The sequence below is a fragment of the Capsicum annuum genome, chromosome 12 (genome assembly GCF_002878395.1).
Source record: "Capsicum annuum cultivar UCD-10X-F1 chromosome 12, UCD10Xv1.1, whole genome shotgun sequence".
NCBI classification, from domain to species: domain Eukaryota; kingdom Viridiplantae; phylum Streptophyta; class Magnoliopsida; order Solanales; family Solanaceae; genus Capsicum; species Capsicum annuum.
Window position 1 is genome coordinate 907,629 of NC_061122.1, and position 19,915 is coordinate 927,543.

At 31.2% G+C, this 19,915-nt stretch overlaps 1 protein-coding gene across 1 annotated transcript; it reads left to right on the top strand.

Annotated features, from left to right (window-relative positions):
• Positions 1-1,960: 1,960 nt before the first annotated feature.
• On the top strand, positions 1,961-4,049 carry LOC107849570 (aspartic proteinase nepenthesin-1). The gene is made up of 2 exons (XM_016694127.2): positions 1,961-3,175; positions 3,372-4,049. Exons 1-2 carry the CDS (start codon positions 2,123-2,125, stop codon positions 3,669-3,671), a joined length of 1,353 nt encoding a protein of 450 aa, XP_016549613.2. The 5' UTR covers positions 1,961-2,122; the 3' UTR covers positions 3,672-4,049.
• Positions 4,050-19,915: the final 15,866 nt, after the last annotated feature.

Consider the following 19,915-nt stretch of genomic DNA (forward strand, 5'->3'; position numbering starts at 1 on the left):
TTTATTCATTCGATTCACAATCACAAAGGTATGAAAGGACTTTAGGTCTACTACCCCATAGATTAGTATAAAAAGAAGGCTTCAAATGTAAAATATAATTTGTTTGGTCATTCCAATCACCAAATTTTGCTAAAGCCATTTGTAAGTATAGAATGCTAATTACCTCAAGTACTTTGACTTGGCAAAGAAAAATAGCAAACAATTCAGAAAAAAATGACTTAAAAACTTTCCCAAATAATAAAAAGGAAACAATAGCTATAAAATGTATCATTGAGAAAAGCAATTGCTTTATACTTATGTTCAAGAATCATACCTACTCAATATGTTAGGCATAACTTTTTAATTTTAAGTTCAACAATGCTTCAAGGACAAAACAAGCAACACCTTTTTTTCAAGTTTGATTATCATTAATAAAAAGAGTTAGTCCACCAACATCCTCCAACTTAATCTCTTTTAAGATCATCTCATCAATTGACAAATGAAAATAAAAAAAAGGGAAGACAAAAATAATATTTCATCCATTTCAATGTGTCAATATTTAACTAGATACGAAACTCTCTAAAAAATAAAAAATTTTAAAGTTTATGAAGACGTCATAACGTTTTTCTATCTTTAAATATAAAGAGGTTTTGAATTGTATTTTAAACGAACTAAAAAAAATAAAATAAAAAGAAACAAAGAATATTTGTTTGTCTTTTATTATTCATTGGAATTTATATTTTCTAGGTAGTAGGTTAAATAATGTGATGTTATTTCAATTACCTACTTAAGATGTGCCACCTAAATTGGTAATAGAAAGCAACACTAGCTAGTTAGCATTACTTTTCCAATCCACCATAAAGGAACTTTTATGTTCACTACATAAAATAAATACATATATAGAGTATACAATATAGGTTACGATGTTTTAAAAGATAGTTTTGGGACTCGCTCTAGGGCAAGGCATTATCAAAATGTTTCGAGGCTCAAGTGTGGACTTAATTCTGTGAGGTTTCCGTTCAATTTTACGCCCTAAATATGCCTAACATCCAACGCTCAGGGCTTGCCTAATAGTTTTTATACAAGTCATGTTATTGCTTGATTACTATTTGAAAACAGTGTGAGGGTGAATATCACTTAAGCATTTCTGTTTAAAATATATATCCAAATTTTTATATTTTTACTTATCATTGATCTTTATGTTTTTGTCTTATATCTCAAAATTGTCATATTTTATTATTTTATTATTTGAAACTATTTTATTTTATTCATGAAGAAGTGATGTCTTAATTATAATAGTAATAGTTTATTGATTATTTCTTTTAGGAACACAAATTGCATTATATGACAGTCATATATTTTAAGAACTTGTGAAATTCTTGTATTATTTGAAAGTTAATATTTTAGAGTTGATTTGACTCCTATATTAGCTTTTATTTCATTGCAAATTTCTCTACTTGTAAAATGATTTCAGGAGTTTTGATTTCTATGAGTTTTTAAATTAAGTTATTAATGTATTTTTTTAAATAATTTTTGTGTTTATTATAATATCTTTATTATAAATTAAAAATTAAAGTTTCCTAGGGCTTACGCCTCGCCTCATGCCCCCGCCTTTTATAACACTGATAGGTTCATCTGAGTTCTGTATAAGCGTTAAATGATCAACCAAATAAAAATAAATATATTAATTCTGAATCCAGTAAATCAAATGAGTTGTGATAAAATTTCAAATTCATAAAATTCAAATCTTGAATATACCTCTTGCTCGATTTATGAATTTCCTTCCACGGAAGGTTAAACAACTTTAATTTAAGAATTATTACTACACTACTATTATGATAGTGTAGAATAATGATAACAACATTGCTTGTTAATTATAACCTTGTCTACACATAATTAAAATAGAAATGAATTAAAAATACATAAAATATATGACATACTTTATCTCCATTTTTCTTGTCATATCCAACAACCATTTTAGTGGTGTAATATTAAGTTGATATTCCACCTTCCCTTTGATGTTGAAATTGCTCATCACTTCAACCATCTTTGTGTGCACCTATTTTTTTGCTATATACTTCCTTATGAATGTTTGATACATATTTATTCACATTCTTTAATCTTTTTATTACCAAAAATATATATGGCTTCATCAAACTTTGCCTATTTCAGCCTATTTCTTTTTCTATCATCAATCTTGTTTGCTTTTCAAGTGAGTTCAACATCTAGGCATGTCGTGATCAACAACCATAGTAAGAAGGGGTTCAAGGTGAGTTTAAAACATGTTGATTCAGGTGGGAATTTCACAAAATCCGAGCGTTTACAACGCGCGATGGCACGAGGGAGATCAAGGCTTCAAAGGTTAAGCCTAGTGGCTAATAGTTTTGCAAGTTTGTCATCAAAAGATGATGACTCAAATAATAATGTGAAGTCAACAATTCATGCTGGAAATGGTGAGTTTCTCATGCAAATATCAATCGGAAGTCCAAGTGAGTCTTATAATGCAATAATGGATACTGGTAGTGATTTAGTTTGGACTCAATGTAAGCCTTGTAAAGAGTGTTTTGATCAATCTACACCAATTTTTGATCCATCAAAATCATCCACTTTTGAAAAGATTTCATGTTCTAATAAACTTTGTGAAGCATTGCCAATGTCATCTTGTGGGGATAGTAATTGTGAGTATATGTACACATATGGTGATTATTCATCAAGTGAAGGTTTTTTGGCTAGTGAAACATTCACTTTTGGTGAAGTTTCAATCCCAAATGTTGCATTTGGATGTGGAAATGACAATGAAGGTAGTGGATTCAGTCAAGGTGCGGGCCTAGTAGGCCTAGGGCGAGGCCCACTGTCACTCGTCAGTCAACTACACATGTCCAGATTCTCGTACTGTCTGACCTCGATTAACGAGGATGCAGACAGCACTAGTAGCACACTTCTCATGGGATCAATAGCACATGATGATTATAACAATATCATCACAACCCCATTAGTGAAAAATCCAACACAACCATCTTTTTACTATCTTTCTTTACAAGGAATATCAGTTGGAGATACTCAATTACCCATCAACAAATCCACATTTTCACTCAACAAAGATGGCACTGGAGGAATGATCATTGACTCTGGGACAACCATAACATACTTAGAAGAAAGTGCATTTAGTCTTCTCAAGAAAGTCTTTTCTTCAAAGGTAAACATGTTAATTTCGCGTATGATCACTGAACTATCTTTTGTCGCATTATAAATTATGGTCAATGAGGATGCATACAGCTAATAACCCTACGTATTTGGACTAAGGCGTAATTATTGTTGTTGTTGTTGTTTGTGACTTTACTGTTATATATAACATATAAAGTTCAGTGACAATACGTGAAATGAACATGCAGGTAAACCTACCAGTGGATGATTCAAGCTCAACAGGACTAGACCTTTGCTTCAAATTGCCATCAAACACAAACCATATAGAAATTCCAAAGTTGATATTCCATTTTGAAGGTGCAGACATGGATTTGCCTGCTGACAATTACATGATTGCTGATTCAAGTATGGGAATTGCATGTTTAGCCATGGGAAGTTCAAGGGGTATGTCAATATTTGGAAATGTTCAACAACAAAATATGATGGTGATTCATGATCTTGATGAAGAAACTTTATCATTTGCACCAACACAATGTGATAAACTTTAGATGGATCATTATACTTCTGATCAAATTAAAGTTCAAGATATATATAGATCGCGTGTGCTTTCAGAGGCGGAGTTAGAAGTCCAGATACAGTTTCAGTATACCTAGCTTCTGTTCAAATCGTGTATTTGTGTTACGAATCGTAAGCATTTGAATGTATACAAATCATAGCCAATTTGTCATTTGTACCAACACAATGTGATAAACCGTAGATATGGATTGCGCATGCATTCAGAGGCGGAGTTAGAATTCCAGATACAGTCTCAACCGAACTCAGTATAGCTTTTGTTAAAACCCTATATTTGTGTTAAGAATCATAAGCATATTTTGAATGTATACAACTTATTGCCAATTTATATCATGATTTGTTTGTGGCTTAAATTAAGAAGAATCAAAACAACCACAACAATAATTGCTTGTTATATAAGAGATCAAGAGGAAAACTAGACATAAGAAATACTAAAAATATTAAGGTTATAATTACCTGTCTTCACCTAAATAATCATTTTGCAAATGATAGTTCAACTGCCTAACCACCACCTTGTGAATGTATAATACCTTAATTTCTCAACCACACAAGAATCCTCACTAGCAAAGATGGTTGAGTTAGTTTATAATATTTCAAAAATTGTACTGATATATGTATCTCATATTTTATCAGTAAAATTGATAATATATTAGCAAACACTAGACCCCATATATATATATATATACCAGTTTAGGATACTTGCTTTGCACGTGTATTTAGTGATTATTATTAAATTTAAATTTAAAAATAATAAATTAAAGTTTAAAAGAGCTCCACAAAGTGAGAATATATTGCATACAAACAGAATGAAGTATATAATATTGTATAAAAGTGTTTTTAGGAAAAAGTATTATTGAGAATTAATTAGTGTTTGATGAAACTTCTAAAATCAACTTATTTTGAAAAGGGTCCTTCCAATAGTTTTTTTTTTTTTTTTCAAAAATAAAAAAGTAGTTCTTTTTGTGCGAAAAACTTTTGTTTGACCAATGATTTTTTTAAAATAAATTAATAAGTAATTAATTATTGACCAAATTTCTCAAAATGCTTTTAATGTGTTTTAATTTGCTCAAAAGTGGGTTTTCAAAAATAATGCTTTTATGGAAATCTTTTTTTACGCTTTTGAAAAAGAACTTTTTATACTTCCAAAAATACTTACTTTCTCCAAAAAAAATTTAGTCAAATATCTCACTTTTTAAAACATGTACTTTCGACCTTTCAAAACTTAATCAGACTGTTTATAAAAAAAATTGAAAGTGTTTGAAAATTTGATCTAATATAAAAGACACCATGAGAACTCACCTCCTTTTATTTTTTTTTCTTTTAAAATTTTTGAATTACTATATGTTTTAGGACCCTTAACTTTTTAAAACAATTTTTTTCTTACTATATATTTTAGGACTCCCAAAATAATAAATTATCTATTATTTATGGGCCATCTACATCTATTCGTAGAGAAAATAATTATTTAAATTGATTAGAAAAGTTAAATACCTCTTAAAAACTGTTGAATATATTTTATTGCGTTTGAAATGCACATAAAAAAAACTAGGCGTAATTGTTGTCATGCTCATGCCCTGCAAAGCTGCTTCACAATATCTATCAACAATATCTAAATCCTTAACATCCCAAATTCTTCTAGCTTTTCTTGTATCCTACAATCCCCAATAAGTTGTCAATTTTAATTTTGATCTATATCCTCCTCCAAGATTTTTGATACTCCTCAAATAACCCTCAATAGTAATATCAAATACATCTTAATTGCCATATATTCCTTCGCTGCATTTAACGTACAGTATCTTCTATATATTTTCTATCATTTTTTCTTTCATTGATTTTCCCTATGCTAGGTGTTTTGCGGAAATTTTAACTTTTGAAAGAGAGTTGCCACTTAATTTTGAAAAGAAATTAAGAAACCTTTATAAAAGTTACTTCAAAAGATTCAAAACAAGAAAATCGTTTTAAGTTAGAGATTCTAGATAAGCGGTTCCTATTAACGTTTTAGGAAGGTGTTAAGCACCTAAAATGTCCGCTAACTTGCGGTTATCCGGACTGTTTGAAAATCGTCTTTTGATTAACTTCGAAAAGATTAATTTGTTGAAATAGTGATTTGATTTTTTCAAAAAAAAAAAAAGACTTGTGTAAAATAGATTTAGGCGACTTAATAGGGATTTTAACTAAGTCTAAACAAAACTAATAAACAAATAAACACATAAAAGGGGAAGGGAGGAGAAAGTAAAGGATTTAGACCATTAGGCCCAAATCAACGAGACCTGTCCTAGTTTAGTTGGGCTTTCAACCCATTTCACCTATCCTAAACTATTTTTCGAGCCTTTGGCTCGAGTCTTGCTCCACCTGTATTAAGTACAACTTTGTCTTCGAGGCCGAAATGAATGACTAAATGAATAAATAAAAAGAAGACAATAATAAAAATTGAGACTTTTCAAGTCTTTTAGTGACCTCATCAATGGGTTTTGACCCATTTTCCTTCTTTGTCTATCTTCTTTGATTTTTTGTATTTGCAATTGAAACCAAAAAAACGGTAACAAAAGTGAGCAATGCATATATCTTATTCCCAAAGTTGCCCACAAACAAATAAAACCAAACTTTTTCTTTTGACGCAAACTCAACTTCATTTGAGTCGAGATTTTTCGAAAACAACCTCTTTATCTCCGTGAACTGGGTAAGATACGTATGCACTTTAATTTGCCCTCTACTTGCCCTCCGATAACTTGAATAATATGAAATTTTAAACAATATTATCGCAACCTCATACACAAAATTATTGAAAAAAAAATAATGAGAGATACATGCATATTCTAATAATTTTTAAGAACTAATACTACTTTTTAATAAACAAAGATAATTACTTTGCTGATGGGACTACATATGTAACGTATTTGTTCCAACAAGAGATAAAACACACAGCCAACTACAACATATCACACAACAGTCTAAAGGGGCACCAAAGTCAAAACCCGAACCACACCAATCTCCTCCTTGCCGTCTTCTGAACACATCCTTTTGAGGAACCACCTCGGTTCATTCTCGACTCAAACCTCCTCTTCTAATATCACCGACGTCGTCTGAACATGAACGACTTTTATGTATACATAAATAATAAACCTAATCTTTTGAAGACCAAGAGAAGAGAATAAAAGAGAGAGCTTAGCTAAAAATCCTGCAAAGGAAAAAACGGAAAGAGATAAATCTTGAGTTTTTCCGGCACTTCATTTAGCGGCAACATACTTATTTCGTCCAATTTTTCTTCAAAAAATTTCAATTGAAAGAGAAACACGACAATATATCAAAAGAGAGAATTCATAATCAATTGTTGATCCATAATACAATCTTCCAAGCAAATCCTAATGCATGATACGCAAACCCTAACGCATGATACACTCTAAAATTAAATATGTTTAGAACTCTAATGTGCATGTAACTTCTTGTTTCTACAAGGAAATAAGATTCCAAAAGGACAACTATTCATTTAAATAAGGGAGAATTTATATAAATTAAACTTAACCAAATAGGACACAAATCTGGTTGGAAATTTGTCTCATAAATCAAACAGGACATGAATTTTAAAAGTTAATTTTTCAGCGGAATAATTTATTTTTGAGAAATTTTATTGTGGGAAAAAAGGTGAAAAGACGATTTTGTCTGTAGCAAAATATTTTAATGAAGGACAAAAAGTTCAAATCACTTTTCTTGGGGTCTTCACACTTTTAATATATTATAGATATATATATAAGATTTTATCAGTAAATTGATAATATATTAGGCATAAGATCTCTTAATAGTGTGAGATTTTTTGGATAAAATCGTGCACGGATAGCTAAAAAATATTGTGAAGCTACATGTTAGGTATAAGATCTCTTAATAGTGCGAGGTTTTTTTGAAGAAAATCGTGCACTGATAGCTGAAAAACTGTTAAGCTACATGTTAGGCATAAGCTCCCTTAATAGTGTGAGGTTTTTTAAAGAAAATCGTGCACTGGTAGCTGAAAAACTGTGAAGCTACATGTTGGGCATAAGCTCTCTTAATAGTGCGAGGTTTTCTGAAGAAAATCGTGTGCGCTGGTAGCTGAAAACCCGTGAAGCTACATGTTAGGCATAAGCTCCCTTAATAGTGTGAGGTTTTTAAAAGAAAATCGTGCACTAATAGCTGAAAAACTGTGAAGCTACATGTTAGGTATAAAATCTCTTAATAGTGTGAAGTTTTTCTACAGAAAACCGCGCAAATTTGATCCAAAACAGATAAAATAACACTCTGTAAAAGTATCTTTAGGTTGATTACTAAAAAAAAAAAAAAAAAAAACCCTTTATCGTATGTTTAGTCAAAAATCAACATCTTCAACCAAATTGAAAAGGGAAAGAAATTAAAGATATTTATGATTATATCCCATCCCATAAGAAGAAGTTGATCTTGATAGGCCCCATAGTCACTATCCAAAAATGTGGCATGTACATATAAGAGTTGGGGGGAATGTTTGTCACATTTTTTCATAATGAAGTTGTATAAAGAAAGCCAAATCTTCTTTGGGAGAACACAATCACAAAAATTGTGGCAGGTAAAGGTCAAATAAGTAGCAAATGGTTCAATTATTTTGGGCGGCCTAGTGATGTCAATCTTTTTATCTACTTTGTCTAGCTTACTTTATTTGACACAAATTGACTTTAAAGCAAGACAAGAAATAATTAGTGGTGTGGGCAAGGCTATAATATCATTCGATGTACGTAATTCACTGATCCAATTAATTTAAAAAAGTTATAATGTATATGAGACCCTTTGAAAGAAGTGTTTTGTACTAAAATTTTTTGTGTTTTTGATGTGTGAATTCGAAACTCCTGATTCTTGAATAAAGATATTGGGATCTGACTCATCTCGACTTATCTTTTCAGTCACGGATGTTATTCTCGTAACAGAAATGAGTACACCAAAATTAATGTCAATCTTTTAACCTACTTTGTCCACCTTACTTTATTTGACACAAATTGACTTTAAAGCAAGTCAAGAAATAATTAGAGGCGTTGGCAAGGCTATAATATCATTCGATACCTGTAATTCACTAATCCGACTAATTTAAAGAAGTTATAATATATATAAGACCCTTCGAAGAAAGTGTTTCATACTAAATTTTTTTGTATTTTTGATATGCGAATTTGAAACTTCTGATTTTTGAATAATTAAGAATATAGGAATCTCACTCATCACGACCTTTTTTTCAATCACGCATGTTATTTATGTGAGTCGTGAGGAGTCCTAGTCGTCTCTAATCAAGCCTGGTTCGACGTATTCAAAGAAGTTGAGTTGTGTATAGGACCTTCAAAAACAAGTGTGTCCGTACGAAGATTATTTCTATTCTCGGGGTACAAACTTGAGATATTTGAATAAGGGTGCGAAGATCTCATTCATCCCACCACGATTCTTGTTGGTGATTGACGGTATTCTTGACAGAGAGTCTAATTACTAGTAAATTTGCTGTCATGCGACTAGAAGATCACGAATTCGAGCTGTGGAAACGATCTCTTGCAGAAATGCACAATAAACTCTTATGATTTAATCGACTTTCTCCAAATCCTGCGCATATATTAAATGATATTCTTTTTTTGAGTTACTTGTAGTTCCTTCCAAGTTTCAATGATTTAAAGTGCATGTACCTGTTATAATGGGCATGCAAGATACGATTTGAAGATCTTTCCTAACCAATTATAATTGCAAAAAATAAAACTATACAAATAATAAAAAAAAATAAAAAGTCAGGTAAATATTGGAGATAGTGATTTCATTGAACAACTTATAATTTTGTTAACTAATGAAAAAAAGAAAATCAAATATCACACAAAACACAAATTCAAAAGATAACGCACGTGTTCTAAGATGAACTCAATGAGAACAGAAATTTCGTGTGAAACAGAAGGATAAAATAAAGCTCGTTTGATTCTGATTTTCAATATGAATACGAATTGTAAAGGCGTAATCTAATGATCCTTTACATCTTCGGATTCGAAGCTAGAGGTATCAGAAAAGTTACCACAGGGATAACTTACATGTGGCAGACAAACGTTCATAACAACGTTGCTTTTTTATCAGCGTTTAGTACTTCTAAAAATCTCGAGTTCAAATTTTGGGTATATATATGAAAGTTTCTTTTGATAAGAATGTTGAGACATAAAAGTATGACTTCTTAATTAGGGTAAATATAAATCTAGAATAGTCAGTATATTTATCTTTATAACAAAATAACAATATTAAACATAAGGAAAATGTGTGGAATATAATTATATTATGCAATCCAGAATCGTATCAAAGAGGAACAATGATATAAATATCCAATAAGGATCACTATATCGGAATTAACATTTCCATTAAAAATATATGAAATTAAAAAAACTCGACATCTTACCTCATATACTTTATATACGTAAAATAAGAGTAACATTTACAGTGAGGGCAATCAATTTCAATATAATATACTGATGACATACATGTATGGATCGATATATAATTATCTTACGATAAAACAAAGAAAATATAATACCAAGATATATTTAAATCGATTAGATGAAAGTACAAAAATTAGTACTTTTATGTCCTAATATATTTGAAAAATAGATTAATAAAATTACGTCTAGATGCTAATTTTGCTTTGGTTTTTAATCCTTTATCAAGTGGTAATTAAAATAATATTAAACTCAAATACTTTCCCATATCATATAGTTTACTTATTTTATTTACCAAAATATATTAGACTGATTTTGTTTTTCAAACGTAAATTAATATTATAGAAACTATTATGTAACATTTTAAGTCGTACGTACGAGTACCATATAGTTTTGTAATAAAATAAATTAATACTGCACCATAATTTGACTTTTAAAAAAAAGGTTAATTGATACACAAACTAGGACAAAAGGGTCATTTGACATATATTTTGAACCCCACAATGCACTAATATATAGAATTTATTTATTTTTATTTTTTATTTGAAAAAAAAAAAAAAAAAGATCATCACTCTCAACATTGAATAGTTATAATCAAATTTTATACATGGTGGACCAAAGCATCTTATCAACAGGCTCCTTTGATAGTGGAAAAAAAAATTAAAGTGAAAAGCATAAAATAAAATAATAAAAAGTACTTTAGGAAAGAAATATATGAAATTCCACTTTCAAGAATATCCTACTTATATTACTTATTTAAAATATGCAATCTCACTATCCATTATTTACAAGCTTAATTACTTTACCATAATAATTACGTCTCAATCTTAACCGATTTTATATTAGCTGTACATAAATCATCACTTCTGTTGATTTAATTAAGCTTAATATATATATATTATCGTGAATTGATTTATTTAAATAAAGTTAAAAATGAAGGACTTTTATCATTCTATCTACCTAGTTTATATTAGAAATAAATCAATTAACATTATGACAAAATATTTCCAAGAGAAATGGAATAGCACTACCAATCTCCACTTGACTACCCCACTAGCTAGTCATTTTCAAACCATATAATAATTATTATCAATCTTGCTATATATAAATTTCATTAAATCTTGAAATTAAAACCACCACTTGTATATTTCTTCCAAAATTTCACAACCTTATATACACCACTTAGACCTCATCTCTTTTTTCCAACACACATATTCTCCTTCTCCTATTATATCTCTTCATGTTCTAAATTCAGCGGTTAATTCTGTGATCAATCATCATATAGTTTGTATCAGTATCGAACGGAAAAAAAATGAAGGTGAAAAAAGGATGGCTAGCAATTCAAGTGGGATTAGAAGAAGAAGATGCTGGTGGGATTCAAAGATTTGTTATTCCGATTTCATATTTATATCATCCTCTTTTACAAAAACTTCTTGATAGAGCTCATGACGTTTATGGCTATCACGTCGATGGACCTTTAAAGTTGCCATGTTCCGTTGACGACTTTCTTCATATACGATGGCGGATCGAGAAGGAACCTAATCGGAGCCACCATCATCACCACCACAACCACCATCAATATCTTTCTAGTTCTTTGTCCTTTAAGTCTTGTTAAATAGTATTATTAGGGTTTCCTTGTAATTAAAGGTCTAATTTAATTAGCTTTCTTGGAAAATTTTGAATTTTGTAATATATGAAATTAATATCAACAAATTTTGACTTTGGTCGTTGTGATCATATTTGGTTCTTTTTCAGATATAGTTTTCTTTTTCTTATGAATCTTCATTAATTGTTCAACTAGGCATATGTTATGATAACTCATTTGTTAAGGTAGCGCTTAATTCCATCCAGCGAGACTTTCTGTCTTATTTTTGCTCTAAGATATACTTTACGTGCCTCAATATTATTTTATTTATTTTTTTTTCAATCGAGATAGAGCAAATAATAAACTTTATTCTGTCCTTCACTATTTGTTAGCATAATTTATAAATTTTATTTCTGTGTTTAATGTTATTAAGCTAATCACACAACAAAATCTTAAGAAATGATTTGTTGCTCTTTCTACTGTATGTTTAGGTACAAACTTGTTCAATTATTGCAACTAATTACCCAATGATTAATTTATAAGTTTATTTAAAAGATAATTTATTATTAAACAATAAATATTAGCTCAAATCTTAATTAAATGACCCTTAGATGTTTCAAGAGGTGGTTTCCACCACATAATATAATGCATATAATTACTTAAGTTGTCACTATTTTATCTAGTGTTTGTATGATACGATGGACGTCATCTTATATTGTTTAATATGTCAGAAGTTATTCTACGATATTTAATACTTTTTACGCGAAACATTTTTGCAAACAAAATAAGAGTTTATTGTACGCAATCTTACCTCACATTCGAACATAAGATAATTTCTAAAATATTTTCTTTACGAAAAGTGACTTCCACCGTACAAACCACACTCTAATATTTCCTCCAACTATATTATAAAATTAAAAGGTAAAATAAAGAAAGAAAAGTGGACGGTGAAATTAAAGTTGTCTAACTATCATTGAAAATTAAAGTAATCCAGCAAAAAAGCAATTATAAGATCCCACTAAGCTTGTAGTTATGTGTGTGTATCAACTATATATCAACAGCCACTTTTAACTATTTTCCCTATTGTGTTGTAAGCAAATTAAAGTGGAAAGTACGTACTGCAATAGTAGTTACGTACGATATATATATAAATGTAGGTTGAGTATGACTAAGCAAAACTTTAGTTTTTATCTAAAAACGTATATTAATATTTGACTTGCTAATATAATTATAAACATATAGTTTGGTACTGCATGCCTTTTCAGTACGGTTTTGGTCATAATAATCTTTGTCTAATTAAGATGTTTAGTATGATAATTCAAATCATGAAAGGTTAATATACTGTGCCATTACGTGATAAATAATAATGTATTTAATTTTAAAAAAAAAAAAAAAAAAAAAAACATAACTGTATAGACATTTTTAACTTATATGCACATCTAATTAACAAGCACTAAAGATTTAAATTTAATATAGAGAATTATATACTGTATGTGACTATTCCAATTTTATATGCATGTTTATTCTCAATAATCAATTCTTGTTAATCATGTATAATAGGATCATCTTTTACTTTATTATAGCTATAACTCTTTATCTTTCCTAAGTATCGATTTTCATACGTCAAATTCTGAAGATGACTTTCGCCCTTTGCCTTGGATGTATGGACTTACTAGGGGTGATAGGGTTAGGAATGAGGTTATTCGGGCGAAGGTGGAAGTAGCTTTGGTGGAGGACAAAATGCGGAAAGTACGATTGAGATGGTTTGGACATGTGATGAGAAAGGGCACGGATGCCCCGGTTCGGAGGTGCGAGAGAGGTTAGCTTTGGATGGTTTCAGGCGGGATAGAGATAGGCTGAAGAAATACTGGAGGGAGGTGATTAGACAGGACTTGGAGCAGTTACGGCTTACTGAGGACATGACTGTAGATAGAAAAGTTTGGAGAACACGAATTAGGGTAGACGTTAGTGCATGCGTGGGGTGAGTCGTAACCGGTAGTTAGGTGCGCTTTGAAGTAGCCTGCTAGTGGCTGTAGCATTTTGCTCATAGGATGGAGTCTCTAGTTAGGTGGGTTGGGGGAGGTGTGTGCTTGTGGTTGGTTAATGTATCGTACTACTTTGTGGGCCTTATTTCTGTTACTTCATCTTGTTTCATGTTTTATAGTATTACGATCTTATTTACTGTCTTCGTGTCTTGAGCCGGGATCTATCGAAACAACCTCTCTACTTCTTCGAATGTACTGGTATAGACTGCCTACATTTTACATGATAGTACAAATTTTCATTAGGGGAGCCTTGGAGTAACTGGTAAAGTTGTTGTCATGTGATCAGGAGGTCATGGGTTCAAGCTTTGGAAACAGTCTCTGGCAGAAATGCAAGGTAAGACTGCGTACGATACACCCTCGTGATGGGTCCCTTCCCCGAACACCGCACACAGCGGTAGCATTAGTGCACCGGGCTGCCCTTTTTTACAAATTTTCATTCATCAATTGAACTTTTTTAACATAAAAAGATTGAAAACCTCTAGTGATTGACACCTATTACATAGATTTTCAAAGTGTATCATTCTCTTTGCCTCCACTATATAAAACTTGTGGAAGACAATGAATTGGAATAGAACAAGAAATTAAATTAATAAAGCCAAATGTATAAATACAAGAAGAAATAGGGACCACTTTTACAAACCAATACCGACCAAAAGGGCATAACTGCAAAATAAAATCTCATAAAGATTCCGTAATCTTTTTTGGTACGGCCAACACAAGTCCACTACTTTGCACTTTGTTACCATATTAATCACGATTCAACGTTCTCGCTGAGGTTTGTTCACTATTTGATCGAACTTATGCGTCTTTGTTGATGTCGATTTCAACAATCCAATGTACTAATATTACCATCCGCTTTGTACCTAAGGCGTCTAAGATTTGCTTGGAATATTATACGAGTACACGTTTAAAAATACAACATGCAAGGTTTTTCCCTGACTCTCGATCATGTATGATTCTAATCGCAATGTAATAGCTTAGCCTAGCAGCAATATTGGACAAGTTAGACGTAAGATTTGAACCTAAGACGTCTAAGATTTGCCTAGGATATTAATCAAGTACACTTTTAAGAATACAATTTGTAAGGTTTTTCTCTAACTCTAGATCATGTACTGATTCTAATCGGAATGTAATAATTTAGCCTAGTAGAAATATTGAACGAGTTAGACGTAAGACTTGCATGGTACTTAATTACTATCATCCACCCTTAACCAGAGGTTGAGGGTTAGACTCTAGGTATTGAGAAAACTCTGTTGGCAGCACTCTCACCTTAATGGGCCATGTAATGCGTGATCTGGATTAGTTGGGGCTTCGATACAGTCACCAAACATCAGATGGGAAACCAAAAAATTATGAAATTCTCTTCTTCTTTTTTTATTCTAACACCTAACTTCATCATCTTCTAACTCTTTACGTTAGAAATTAGTCAATTTGACATTATCTTTTCCTCTTAAAGAAAGTACTCCACTTAGCCATTTATCCATCTTCCACCCCACCCCACCCCACCCCACCCCACAAAACAAGTTATATATTATTATCACCATACATAAATAATTATAAAAGAATCTTGAGAAAAAAAATCACCACTTTCTTTCACAACTTAGTGCATATATATATATACACACATAACACTATATTGCTACATACACAAGCTCACAAATACTATTCACCTAGCTAGCTACTCACATTCCTCACCACACAATCTACACTTTCTTCATACACATTATTCCATTAGAAGAAAAAAAAAGAATAATATTAGCGGTATCAAAGATGAAGGTGAAAAAAGGATGGCTAGCCATTCAAGTAGGATTAGAAGAAGAAGATGGTGGAGTTCAAAGATTTGTTATTCCGATTTCGTATTTATATCATCCTCTTTTACAAAAACTTCTTGATAGAGCTCATGACGTTTATGGCTATCACGTCGATGGACCTTTAAAGTTGCCATGTTCTGTTGACGACTTTCTCCATATACGGTGGAGGATTGAGAAGGAACCTAATCGGAGCGACCATCATAACCACCACAAAAACATTCACAAACATCTTCCTAGTACTTTGTCCTTTCATTCATGTTAGATGCGGGGTACGTAGTTCTTTTTTCTTGTTTTCTTTTCCTTCTAAAGAAGTGGTCGGGCTTTGAGCTGAGGTTTCGGATTCAAACGCTCTCAACTATAGATATCGAACCGTAGTTTTGGAAGTTGATTATTGTTAATGGTACAAGACTTTGTTGGAAAAGTCGTGCATATTGAGACAAGCTATTCATTGCCTTTATCCATCTCTCTTGATGACGAGAAAATTGAAAAGGGAAAGGGATACATAGAGTAAATTGAACTTTAGGTTACTGATATCTATCCTTGGGAGCATCTCTTTTTACTTTCTGCTCCATGGAAATCATGAGGTTCAATTTTTAAACCATAGTTGCTTACAATGAAAAAGGTTTTAAATGAAATATGTATCTTATTTTACGGCATTCTTAGATTTTTGCTACCATATTGTAGATGTGCCACATAATTCAATATACTAGTGCAACGAACTAACCGAAAGGGTTCGACATCTACTATAAATACATAAAAAATAATTTTAACTATGTATATATAGTACACAAAAGGTACACCCAACCTAAGGGTGTCAAGTGGGCCGGGCTGAATCGGTCCTACCCGGCCCACCTAAACAAATCGGGTCGGCTTGATCCGGCCCGGTAAGCCTAAGGGCTTTAGGGTACCGGATCCTCGGCTTTTTTTTTAAAGTTGGGCCCGGTTAACCCGGCCCAGATTTTTTTTTTTTTTTTTTAAATTTTGGATTTTGGGCCAAACTAGCCGTTGGCCCAATGACCATATAGCCGTTTTTGGGTCCAAATAGCTAGTTTGGGCCCATTAATTAAAAAAAATATTTTTTACTTTTAAATAATTTTCTAATCCCAAAAAAAATCTATAAATACCCTACACCTTCAAATTATTTTTCACACAATTTTTCACTCTCTCAAATCTCATTCTCTCTCAAATCTCAATTCTCAATTCTCAAATATTCAATATATTTAATTTCCTAAAGTGACTCACTTTAATTTTTAAATTTTGCGTTTACAAAGTACGAGTGGAAGTTTCTAAATTCGCAACCTTCGGATACTTTCAAAATTTGGTATTATCGTTCCATCTCTTACGTTTAATTTTTATTTATTGTATTAATTGTTTAATATTTAATTTTATTATATTTGTATATTTTAAATTTTTTTAGTTTAATTTAATTTATACAATGGATAAATTAAGAAACCTCGCTACTAAAGGTGTTAAAAAAATTTGTTCCGGAATTGGTAGTGGTAGTAAAAAACGAATTACTAGTGGTAGAGGTACTTCAAGTAGTAGATATACTCGTGTGTCTTCGCCTCCAGTACCGCTTGATACACCTTTTGAGGAATAAATAGGTGTAGGTGCTCACAATATGGATTATATAGAAGCTCAGGAAAATTACGGTATAGAAGAAGAAAATGAAGTAGATGCATTTAATTTAGACGAAGATGATGAAAATATTGATGAGACACATGCAGTAGGAAATGCTAACGTTAGATCTGAATCGGTTAATCTCCCTTCCGTCCTCCCCGTGCCCCAAGACCTCGTAAAACAACTAGTATTGCATGGCAATTTTTTGAACGTATATCAAATACTGAGGTGCAATGCAATATTTGTCAACAAATATATAAGCATAAAAGCGGAGGCAAGCAAGAGGGTACGGGTACAATAATGAGATATATAGGTGATGCTCACAACAGAGAGTTAGAAATTGCACGAGGTGGTGGGGATGTTGATGGCCAACGCAAACTAGAATGGACCCAGCAACCGGTCAGATAATGAAGAAGTACAATAAATTGAGGGATCGGAAAGAAATAGCTAAAATGGTAGTTGTGGGTTGTTTGTCTTTTAGTTTTCCTTCTTCTGATGCTTTTATTCATTATATTCAAGCTATTTATAATCCTATGTTTAATGGTGTTCCTAGAAGTACTTTTCGATCTAATATTTTTAGACTTCATTCACAATATTGTTTTTATTTATCAACATTGTTAAAAAATATTTAATGTAGATTGTCCCTAACTTCTGATCTTGGTCGTGCTGTAAATAAAAATGATTATTTAACCGTTACTTGTCACTGGATGGATAGTAATGTTGTGATGCAAAAACGTATTCTTGTTTTTTTATATGATGAAGACCGTAAACATACTAAAAACTTTATTGTTGATTCTATTGTTAAAGTTGCCGGAGTTTATGGTATCAAAAATAAAATCTTATTATTACTTTTGATAATGTTTCTAACAACAAGACTGCTATAAAAAAAATTAAAATCTAAGCTATCTCCGCCGTTGCCTGAAATTTTTCATATTAAGCGTGCATGTCATATATATAATTTAATTGTAAAAGATGGTCTTGAGTTTTTTAAGCTTTATATTAAAAAATTCCGTCTTGTTGTTGGTTTTATTCAAGAAAATCATCGAAGAAAAAGAATTAGAGAATTTAAAATTAAATGTCAAGAAAATAGACTTGCACCGATATTGATGCCTGAGGAAATTGATATTAAGTGAAATTTTACGTATGATTTTTAAAAAAATTGTTATAAATATAGAGTTCCTATTACATTAGCTTTTAACCAACATTGCGGTTCATTTACTGATTCTGCTGATTGCATGCTACATGATTTTGATTGGGTTGTAATTAATGATCTTTTTAATTTTGTAGAAAAAATTTATGTAGCTACGGTTGAATTTTCTAATGCATATTATCCTACTGTTTGTAATATTTTGGGATATATAGCCGATATTCTGGTTTGCTTAAAGAATATAAAAATAAAAATGGTTATAAAGAAGCTGTTGGTGTCATGTTTACTAAATTTTAAAAATATTTTTTTTCGACTCCCCCTATTTACTTGGTTGGTGCTATGTTAAATCCGTGAATGAAATATAATACTATGTGCCACTTTAGTACTATTATTTATGCTAACTTAGAAATAAATACTAACAATGATTCTGAATCTGAACAAGTACAACCTGATTTTTGAACGGCTATGAGTGATGCGAAAGAATACATAGAAAAATTATATAATCACTATGCTGATTTATTTGACTTAGTCATACCTACAAATATCACTTCAAATGTCGTTCCTCATCCTTCCGAGGAGCCATCATCTTCTAAAAGGCCGGCACATAGTGGTTTTTCTAATTCCTTTTATGATTTACCTTGTTGGTACAGTGTTGACAAGAGAACTTACACCTCAAGTTATCGAGAAGAGTTGAAATATTATCTTCGGTCGTCGCCAGAGGATCGCAGACGACGGATCAACACGTTGAATTGGTGGAGGAGTAATGAAACACAATATCTTGTGCTTTCAAGATTAGCTAGAGATATCTTGAATATTCCAATGTCAACCATTGCATCAGAGAGCGCCTTTAGTCAGGGACGACAGCAACTTGGAGACAACCGACACTCATTGGGAAGCAATGCAATGAATGTTCTAGTTTGCCTCAGAGATTGGATCAGATCGGAAAGAAGAAATCAAGGAATGGAATCGGAGCCGAGCGACGAGCTGAAACTTGAAGAAATTATGTCTTCACGGGAGAACTCAGCAGAATCAAGTCCAATGCATGGTTTTGCCACCATTGACTTTGACTATCCTATGCAAGTTCCCATTAATATTAACATGAATGAGTTGTAAAAAATGATGCATAATTTGTAGATTTTTTATTCATGTAAATTGTAAATTTTGGATCATTTTGCAATTCGCAATCAATAAAATTCAGCATTCATTCACTCCTTAGTCCTTACTTTATAATTTTTTTCATTTAATGATTTAAATTGAATTTATAGTTTAAATTTAAAACTTAATTCTAATATATTATTAATTTACTACCAAGTATTATTAATAATTTATTATATTAAGTAGCATATATTTTGTATATTTGTGTATATATCTTCTATAGATGTGTATATTTAATGTATCCATTTGTATATGTTTTATAAATTGTATATACATTGTAGTGTGTGTATATATATATATATATATATATATATATATATATATTGTAGTATATGTTTTACTTTAGTTAGTACATATATATTAAGTGGTGCGTATATTTGTATATATATCTTCTATAGACGTGTATATTTAAC

Coding starts and splice junctions, on each gene's coding strand:
- LOC107849570 (XM_016694127.2), top strand. CDS start 2,123: ATGGCTTCATCAAACTTTGCCTATTTCAGCCTATTTCTTTTTCTATCA. Junction 3,176..3,371: donor AGAAAGTCTTTTCTTCAAAG/GTAAACATGTTA, acceptor ATGAACATGCAG/GTAAACCTACCAGTGGATGA.